The sequence below is a fragment of the Lemur catta genome, chromosome 6, assembly GCF_020740605.2.
Source record: "Lemur catta isolate mLemCat1 chromosome 6, mLemCat1.pri, whole genome shotgun sequence".
NCBI classification, from domain to species: domain Eukaryota; kingdom Metazoa; phylum Chordata; class Mammalia; order Primates; family Lemuridae; genus Lemur; species Lemur catta.
In genome coordinates this window covers 24,253,413-24,263,359 of record NC_059133.1, presented here as the reverse complement: position 1 = coordinate 24,263,359, position 9,947 = coordinate 24,253,413, and the positions used below count along the sequence as shown (strand labels likewise).

Here is a 9,947-nt window from a genome sequence, read left to right as displayed (position 1 = left end):
CGCCATCATACATTTGTCCAAACCCACAGAATGCACAACACCAAGAGTGAGCCCTGATGTAACCTACGGACTTTGGATGATCATGATGTGCCAATGTGGGTTCTTCTGCTGTAACCAATGTGCCACTCTGGTGGGGGATGTGACAATGTGTGCGAGGGGCTATGCCTGTGTAGGGGCAGGGGGCATAAGGGAAATCTCTGTACCTTCTGTTCAATTTTGTTGTTAACCTAAAACTGCTGTAAAAAATAAAGTCTATTAAGAATTGATTAAACGTACGCACATTTGCTACTGAGATGGGCTGTGACAAATGTGAAAATTTAAGAAATCTAACTCTTTATTTAACACCAAAGCAAACATCAAGTGTTTATTTAGAAAAATAATGGCACCCGCTTTGAGTTCATTGATGACATCACCATGGGGTGAAGATCTACAGAGAATTTACAATTTTAGGCTGACATGAAACTATGGAGTATCTCACAAAATGGAAATTTTGAAACAGACCTCACAATAAACATTTCCAGTTGCTACTTTCAGAGCCGCTAACTACTACCTAAACATATCTTAGACACAGAGCACGTTTTGTTGAAACATTCTCTTAGGCCAAACACAGCAGACATGCTTTAAATAAATTAAAATTGCAACACATAAATCACTTCTAAAACAATCAAGGAACATTCCTTTCCAGCTTCTTATAAACAGAGGATTGACTTCAGAAAATGATAGGTTGGTTCTGCTTTGTATCCTTTTTTTTTATATCACTTATCTGCTTTTGATGTGAACAGGCCAATTTCAATTCTTTTCAGTGGTTTATCTTTTTAAATCAACTCTTCCTTGGTGCATGTGCTAACCGTGAAACACAACGCCGGATGAGCCCTGAGTTTTAAGTGATGCTATTTCTCCCTACCCCCAGCCCACTCCTCAAAATTATAGAAACATGCAAAGTAGCTTGTTTAATCACACACGTTCACATTAATAAGGGTATTTAAATGTTTTTCCAAACCAATACAACTATATCTGGATTCCCTACAAAAATGTTCTCAGTCAATGCAAAATAATTTGGTACAATCCAACCAAAAAGAACAAAAGTAATTAGTTGCCCAGGGGGAAGCTAGTTCCCTCATTATTATTGAGCACATAATTAAACCTGATATGCCAGAGAAATGGCAAGGCAATAAACCTACACAGTGGGGCGATATTTAAATGAAAACAAGAGTGACAAGGCAGAGAAGGGCTAAAACCACATGAATGCCAGCTGACAGAGTAGCAGCCTCACCGGCTGAAACGAAAAGCAGTTTCAGAAGATTTCTGTCCATCAAGAGGTCACAGGGATCGCACAGGCAAAACCACTAATGTTACAACCTAGAGACTTGGCACTACTCCTACTTTCACTGTCCAAAGCCAGTGAGCGAGCGCTTTTGGTTGTTGCTTCATTATGGGTTTGTAATTTTGGGGGCGTCAAGGTGTTGTTCTGGCTTAACCATACTCAAATATGAGCTGAAATAACCAATTCAAAACCCACTGGAGAACATTTAACGGTTTTGTGTTTCCTCAACAAACTAGCGCTATCCTGCTCATCATGAAAATATGTCACACAAAAAAATACAGTGCTAGAATCCAATGTCCAGCATCTTAAATCACTCAATAGTGTTCACTGAGTAACCAGGTATGTTTAACCATCTAACTACTAGTTATCACTGTTAGGTATGCACAAGATGTTTACTACGAACGAAAGGTGCAGAAAAGAGATTAATGTAAATGTAAATTAAATGTCCAATTTCAGGATATGTCATAGCTATGTCACTATTTTTCATTGTAATATTTATAAAAGTTCATTTAATCTCCTTACACACTGAAGAACACAAGCAGTGGGAGGGTTTATTCCTTAAGAGAATAGAAGTCTCCTTGGAGTGTATCGTCTTGTTAAAAAGTAAAAAGCTTCATGAACTTTCAGTAACACTTTAAAATAAATATGCCAGGTAGGTTGAGCATATTCCAATAAACACAAGGTTATCTGACATTTATTGAGAGGCAATGAGAATATGAATTCTTTAAAAGGAATTCATAATCAGATAGGATGATTTTAGACCCTACAAAATTTCAGAATAGAGCCAGTTTCTAGGAGTTTCTGTTAATAGCTCCAGACTGGAGGGGGTGGAACGTGCCGCTCTCCCTGGGGAGAAGACACGGCGATGACAGGTCTGAGAGGCGCCAATCGGAGCAAACCGGCTGGGCTGAGTGTGGGAGCAGGGTGCGGTGGCAGGAGAATGGGGCCCGGGTCTTCCTGGATTTTCCCAGAGCCCCTCACCTCACAGGCCAGCAATCCCGCTCATTCTCTAAACCGACAGCAGCGTCTACACCCACCCCAACCCCGGGACGTGCGGAGATACAAAAGCCAAGGGAAGCGCACCATTCTCTCTCCCTCCCCGCCCTGGACTTGACGGACCAGCGTGTGCACAGACTCGGGAGACCCTAGAAAAGCCCGACAATGGAAAGGGGACACAGCCATGAGACGGGGTGGGACGCGTAACTCCCCCTTCCTCAATCCAAAATATTCTAGTTATATAACCAAAGACTTCCTGAAATGACATTTATTGTTTTGAGAAGCTTGGGTCTGGAAATAGCGATGACAGCTGAAGAAGTTTGTGAATGTACTAAATCCACTGAATCGTACGCTTAGAAAGCTGGAGCTGCACGAGTCTCCCTCCCGTTGGACGGGGCCTAAATGCTCAACTATTCCACTCTCTCAAACCATGGCACATTCTGTCACATGTATTTTCAGGAGATTTCCCTAAGAAGAGCTGTTTGCAAAATATTGCACTTAATTTAAATCCAGGATATTGGATGTCTTCTGGAAGGAAACGTACACTGACTGGCCTGTTCGCGCCTTCGGTGAATGGCAGAGGTGGTGGGAGGAGGGCCTCACCGACAGTTTCCACTAGAATCATCTATGTCTTCCTTTTTGTCATGTACACGGAAAAACAGAGGTAAAGGAAACTGGGCTGGGCTGCAGACAGAGAACAGTGTCCCCCGAACAGGCGTGTTAACGTCTCATGCTTTCAGCTCAGAAGCAATGTGGCCAGTTCATGACCTCGGAACTTATTTCAGCAACATCCTGAGAGAGAGATGGCAACCTTGGCTCAAACACTGCATTTAATTTATTTTACTCTTGCTGGCCTTTCACAGCTATAAGAAGACCCTCTCCATCTTCATCTAGGTGAACTGCCCCCACTAATCTAGCGACCATCCAATTAGACCAAACGTTATATTTTCCTCATGCTTCCAGTGTTCCTACACCTCAGTGCACTTCAGCTTTATAAACTAAGATGCTGTGTCCTTCAAGGGAAAAAAAAAGCCCTGCAGCATGAGCATTTGTTTTCATTTCCTGAGTAAGCTTTGCAAGCCCTCACAAATCTGTGACTAAAATGAATCACAAAAAGTGAATCATACCCTCAAAGGGGGTTTATCACAATTAAGATTTGCCAAAACACAAACCTCCGTAGTGCTCACAGGACTCAAATTAATGAGAAAGCCACACTTTGTGAGGGATTTGGAAACATTCCTGCACGCTTTGAAGGCCGGGCATTTGCTAGCCGGTTAAGATGAAATCAGTGTGTGGTTCCCCGGGGATGACAAGGGGAAGGCCCCATTCATAAATTCTTGCATCTTATCATTTAAAGTGCAACAAAACCCCAAATGCAGATTTTTGTTGGATAAACAGGTGTGTTACAAGATGTCCACAACAGCTGGCTATGGTGGTGCACGCTTGTAGTCCCAGCTACTCTGGAGGCTGAGGTGGGAGGATCGCTTGAGCCCAGGAGTTCGAGACCAGCCTGGGCAACATAGCGAGACCCCATCTCTACAAAAAGAAATTAAAAAGATGTCCATGCTACAGGGTCACACACAATTGACCACTGTGGACACTGGGTACATAATGGGTCCTATGGTCATCTGTGGACAAGCAGGGTGGATTACACAGGGATTTATTGCACTTCAGGAGGCCACTAGTGTTCAACATGGCCAATGCCTGTGGTTCTTCACTTCCCGAAATCACATATGCTGTTCACAGGACTCAGGGAAAACACAACCGCTAGCAACAGTGATGCTCAGTTCTGACAGTGACTTGAGAGAGGGAGAGCTCTTTTCTTCTGGGCCACCAATTAAGCCAAGGGCTCAATAAACACGGGTTCCCCATGCTGGGCTAACCAGGTGGGCAGGAAATCTAGTCTGATTAAGGCAGTGAGCAAGGCGGGAGAGCTCTGAAACAGATTCACATTAACCGAGTACAGGGACTGCGCTGGCGACTGCTACCGAGTTAAGAGAACTGTCATTATTTACACCACACAGCCCCAGTTATTCTTGCACACGTCAGGCGGCACAATCGTTCGTTTTAAAATTTGGTAGTATGCACAGAGTTTCCTTTAAAATAAAAACTTGAAAGAACTTGAAGGCAGGAACCAGTGGCTTCATCTCGGTATTATTATCCTTTCTATGGCACACAGGATATGGTCCCAGTTTTTACAAAATATCGCGAGCAGAGTCACGGCAAAGAAGGTGCCGAGAATGTGGAAGCGGCTCTTCATCATGGGCGAGACGAACTTGGCGATGGTGGACACGCACACCAGGATGACGGTCATGAAGGCCAGGATCACGTTTATGCACTTGCCCAGGAGCACTTTGGCATTCACGGTGTCTGTCTGCAGGGCTTGCTGCTCCTGCTGGTGGAGCTCCAGCTTGGAGATGCGGGTCTGGCACGACTCCAAGGCTTCCTGTGGGCGAGAGGGAGAGCGAGGATCAAACGCGGTTGACATCAGGGGCAGCACGTGAGCGCCTGCTCCGACGTGCACACGAGCCCCAGGTCGGAAAGCCTAGCGCCCGGGCAGCTGCAAACCCCACACCGACGACGACGACGCTAGACAAAGATATGAAACAGAACCAAGGCTCGATTTCCCCTGTTATTCACGTGTATGTGATCATACAATACCGTAAAGGAGGAATTATGGTTAAGCTTTTTGACTTTACCTATTTTTGAAATAAAATGACATAAAATATCAGTGCCTGTTGGTGCCGCCAGGGACAAACCAGAGAAGGGGTGGGTTTTTTTGCGACAGCTGATGATCTACCTTCAGCCAGAGTGTGTGGGGTCTCCGATGGCCGGTCCTCTTGTCCACTGCCCAGAGCCTCTGCGCCTCCATTTAAAGGCTGGCAGAGGAAGATGAGGAAGGAGATGGGACCGACCGCGGGGCAACTCTGCTCACGTTTGCTCTCTGCACAGCGGGCACTCAGGACACCGTCCGAGGCTGTCTCCCCTGATCTGTTCACCTTCACCCCCAGGCTTCAATACTAAGACACGGCTGACTCTGAGTGCATCTCTAGCTCAGCCGTCTCTTCTGAGACTGAGTCCTGTATCCACGTGCCTCCCTGACACTTCCATCAGAGCTTCTTAAAAGCACCCGAAACACAGCATGTCCTAATGCGGATTCGTGTACTGCACCTACTCTGCACCTACAGTCGACCCTTTTCCCCTCCAGCGTCCCTTTTCTCAGAAAACAGCACTATGCCCCACCCCGTTCCTCATGCGAGAAGGCTGAGGGCATCCCTTGACACCCTTCTCATCCAATCCACCCCTAGCTGCCAACGCAGCAGCCAGCATCCACCGCAATCGGTCCATTCCTCCCTCATCCCTCGGTCGCCCCTCCAATCTAAGTCCTCGGCATCTCCTGCCTGCAATAACCTTATAAGAATGTCCTCACACACTCTTCTGTCCCCACCTATGAATCCATTTTCCCCACAGCAGCCCAAGGGATCTTTTAAAGACGCATATTTGATGTTACCCTTTTTCATAAAAGCTTTCAAATCTTTCACGTGGCTCTTCAAGGACGTGCAAGGCCCGGGCACAGCCACCCTCTCCTGATTCACTTAATTCTAGCCCCTGTTGCTCAAAGTGCTCTGGCCAATCTGGCTTTCTCCAAGTTCTGAACAGGAGCATGTACTCACCTCAGGGCCTTTGCACATGCAGTATGCTCTGTCTCAAATGTGCTCCTCCCCCACTCCCTCCCCTCTTCACCTGCGGATCTCCTATTCACCTTTCAGGTCTCACCAGAGTGTCACGTCTTCCCTGACCCACCAGATTAGGTCAAGTCTCCCTCCGGCTTCCCTTCCCAACCAAGAGACATACGCTACATGAGGACAGGGACTAGGTCCATTCTGTTGTCGCAGTCCTCTCCGGCACAGGGTGGGTGCCAGGCATGCAGCAGGTGCTGTGCACTCGCTCAATACTGAGGAGATAGCCTGGTGCCAGTAACAGGAGGTGAGGCTTGAGAAAGAAAACCCCCTTAGGCTCTTGGGCTGAAAGGACCTAACCAGAGGCAATACCAGGCACCCCTCTCAGTTCACTAGCCTACCGTCTGACTCGTTTGCCAATATGTGTGTTCAATTAAAATACGGTCATCTTTTCAGGTTTTAAACAAGCATAATAGCTCCAACATTGATTTGCTGTTCTTCTGCTGAATATACTCTGTGGGCCAAAGAAAACGGTTCTCTGTTACTATAGTAACTTTCATTATGCTAGGCTACCAACAAAAAGGATAAAACTTCAGATCTTCACATTCTGAAAAGTGCTGCCTTTCTACAATGACAGGCGGGTACTGAGAAATCACGCACTCTTTTCTGCTACTTGGGCCCAGGGCTTCCTCCATGTTAGGCATGGCACAGAAGAGGTGACAGAACGAGACAAAATACCAACGTTTTAGGCAAATACATTTATCTTTGATTATATAGATGAATTACACCTACAAATGGACTGATCTCAGAATTGCCTTAGAACTGCTGCCAAATCTTTTGTCAAAAGAAAAAGCCAAGAGAATTAAGCAGTAAATTGAAAGGAATTTTAGTCACAGCAGCAACACATATTCAGCCCCCCAACTTTTAGTACTTCCCCGGGCTCAGTAGTTAACTTATTGGGGATGAGGACAGAGGAAGGGATTATCTTTAGACATTTTTATTTGGGAATTCAGGGTTTTAAAAAAAAACCTCAGTTGTTTAAAGCAACAAAAAAACCTTTGCACCCCTGTAGGCAACACCACCCTCACCGACACCACCTACATCAGCCACCCCCTCGGCATTACTCTGCCTGCAAGAACAACAACAACAAGAGCAAGAAGCACGCATGAAGTGACCAGGCCCAACTGTTAACACCCTGAGGAATACAGTGGCATAAAAAGAATGGCTGGTGTTTATTTTTTGATTATTTACTGTGTGTCAGGCAAAGCTTTCAGTACTTTGCGTGTGTTATCTCATTTAATCCTCTTGGCAACCTTTTGAGGTAGAGCTCATTAATATTTCCATTTTATAGGTAGGAAACTGAGGCACAGAGAGCTAACTCATCCAGGGTTACACAGACAGCCAGGATGCTAACCAACGTGACATGAAAGACCCTCCAGTCATTTATACAGACGTCCTCTTTGCACTTCTGAGTAAGAGATAAGACCAAAAAATGTTGAAATGAACTTTTCAGTTCCCTTTGTGCAGTCCCTCCCTTTATCTGACCTCTTTACCACTAAAATGTTTCTTTAAAAAGGGAAGAACACTAACCCAAACTATCCCCTAAATGAGAAAACCATACATTCAGACACCACCCAGTGACATCCAAGACATGTTCTAAACCAGAATGACCTAAAAATCCAACTGTCCTGTTCACCTGGCAACATTCAACATTTAAATGGTTCATGTTTCTCCAACCAGTCACGGTGAAACCCAGTCCCTAACCCAGAGCAGGGAAAGAAATCCCCCAGCGTCCTCTGTGCCGGGCTCTAGAGGCAACATTTCCCAGCAGCTCGCTGCTCTGGTTCCCAGAATTGCCCAGGGAGGCATCTGGGATCAGCACGGGCTCAGCCCTCCACCCAGAGTGAAACAAAACGTGAGCAGCGGAAACTCCAGCTCACGCACTGCGGGAGAATCTCTGGGTTTCAGTTTTCTCCTCTGTAAAGTGGGGCTCAGACTGCCGACAGCTCTCACAGTGGGGAAAAAATAACTCCTGTCCACAAAGAAAATTCATGACAATGAGGCTGAGCATTGCTTGAAGAGTACATTTTTTTTTAAGGCAATCAAGAAGTCTGGGGTTGTTTCACTACAGGCTGGTACCACGTTAGGACACACTGGGATCCGTCTCTGCTTCCACTGATCCCTCGTCCTTCCTTACGCCCACTCGATCCCACCCACCCCTCCCAGTCCCAGGACATTTGTTCCCATTCACTCCCCAGAGATGATGTGCAGGACCTTGTTCAGGCCACGCAACCTCTCTGTGCCTCAGTCTCCAGATCTGAGAAGTGGGGATAATAGCAGAACTAGCTTAAAGGGCTGCTGGGGGGTAACTGGGAGAAACAGAGACCTACACAGAGCTTTGCTGGTGCAGGCACACAGCATGCACTGAAGCGTTTGAAGTTCTTACCAACAAGAAAGTGATCACTTTACAGACGAGCAAACAGGCTCAAGGCTTGCTCAGGGCCCCACAGCTGATAAACAGCAGACGTGTCACCACTAAGTGATGGACTGTCCCACAGTCCACGGCTTGCTGGGCACGTGCCTGAATTTCTGTGGCCCGCAGGGTCTGTGCCCTGTAATCCGGCCCTCGCTCACGCTGTCTTGGGCTGTGTGGCGGCTGAGCTACTCTGGACTCTCCGTCTAGGCAGTGAGCTTCCTGAAGGCAGGGTTTGTCTCATTTTTAAATTTTAACAATTGTGGTGGTGATGGGCTTGGGGTAGGTAATAAACACTTGCTGACTGATTTAGGCAGAGAGCAGACAGAGGACAGACTCTTAGCAATGGCTGTAACATGAACTAGTGGGGTGAGGGGGAGAAAACGTTTGTGCAGAGAAAACATTTTGCCTCATGTGCCAGAAGTCCTCTGGGGCTTAGGGGTGATGTCCCTAGTCTGCTAAATGAACGAACGCCCAGGAAGAGCCGGGCTTTGTGTCTAATCAGGAAGGGAAAGGCACCTGGATGTCCCGCGCCCGCTCGTGGGCCTGGTAGGCCACCTTCTCCTCGATGCTGGCCAGCTCCTGCTTCAGGTTGGCCGTCTCGTGCTGGTGCAGGTCTGTCAGGTCGTGCAGCTGGTCTTCCAGTCGCTCATACCTTCACAAAGAGAGGAGCCGCTCTAAGCGTGACATTTCATAGGTCTTCTAGCAGCATGTTCTAGAATGACATCCTTTCTATCGTACTGTGGCCAGCGCCCTTTGGCTTGACTTCCTCCCCTGGCAGACTGTTCTTCCAAAAGAGTAAGTCTGGCTGTGGGGAACATGCTTGTGGGTCACACTGACGCCCAGCTCTGGGAAGGACTGGTCTCTGCAGTTTCACCTCTCTGTCCTCGCCACTGGGGTCACATGCAAACCCGGTCTGGCCTCTCTGCCCATGTCGGACTAGCACCTTAGCTGGCTGTGGTGACGACGGGACAGACCTTGTCAGCGGATGCGTTTGCTAGGGCCAGTCAGGAGACAGGGTTCTCCAGGATCCTACTAGAGGTCAGGCCCTGCCGGCATCTGTGGTGGCCTCTCCCTCCTCTGCACCCCTACTGCCTCAGGGTTCATGCCAGAGAGCCCATAAGGAAAGAGCCTTTTAGCATCACCTTCTACTCTGGGGCAACTCCATTACCTCCCAGTGCACACACTCATACTGAATACGGTTTTCAGCTCTTGGAACTTAAATGACAATAAGTGGATCTGTCTAATATTTGAAACCTTATCATGTCTATTTTGCAATAGGACGTACTGTTTGGGGAAGATGCATTAGCCTGGAATGACTTTGATCAATGCCAGTTTTAGAAGTTTATATAGGTCACCTGAGAGAATCTTTTTTAAAAGAGAGACAAAAACACTTAATACAGATTGAATGATTATTTTCAGGCATGACTTCATAGGTGCCAAATGTTGCTGCTGTTGTATAATAAGCCTTTTA

At 46.9% G+C, this 9,947-nt stretch overlaps 1 protein-coding gene across 5 annotated transcripts in view; it reads right to left on the bottom strand.

The window, feature by feature from the left end:
* Positions 1 to 312: 312 nt before the first annotated feature.
* The window catches only part of TMCC3 (transmembrane and coiled-coil domain family 3), a 173,659-nt gene continuing 164,024 nt past the window's right edge, over positions 313 to 9,947 (bottom strand). For all 5 annotated transcript variants that reach the window (XM_045553225.1, XM_045553223.1, XM_045553227.1 and 2 more), the window contains exons 3-4: positions 8,993 to 9,128; positions 313 to 4,766 (exon numbers count right to left, since the gene is read on the bottom strand). In XM_045553225.1, the coding sequence (XP_045409181.1) occupies positions 4,464 to 4,766; positions 8,993 to 9,128 (439 nt within the window). In that variant the 3' untranslated portion in view covers positions 313 to 4,463. The remainder of the gene's footprint in view (positions 4,767 to 8,992; positions 9,129 to 9,947) is intronic.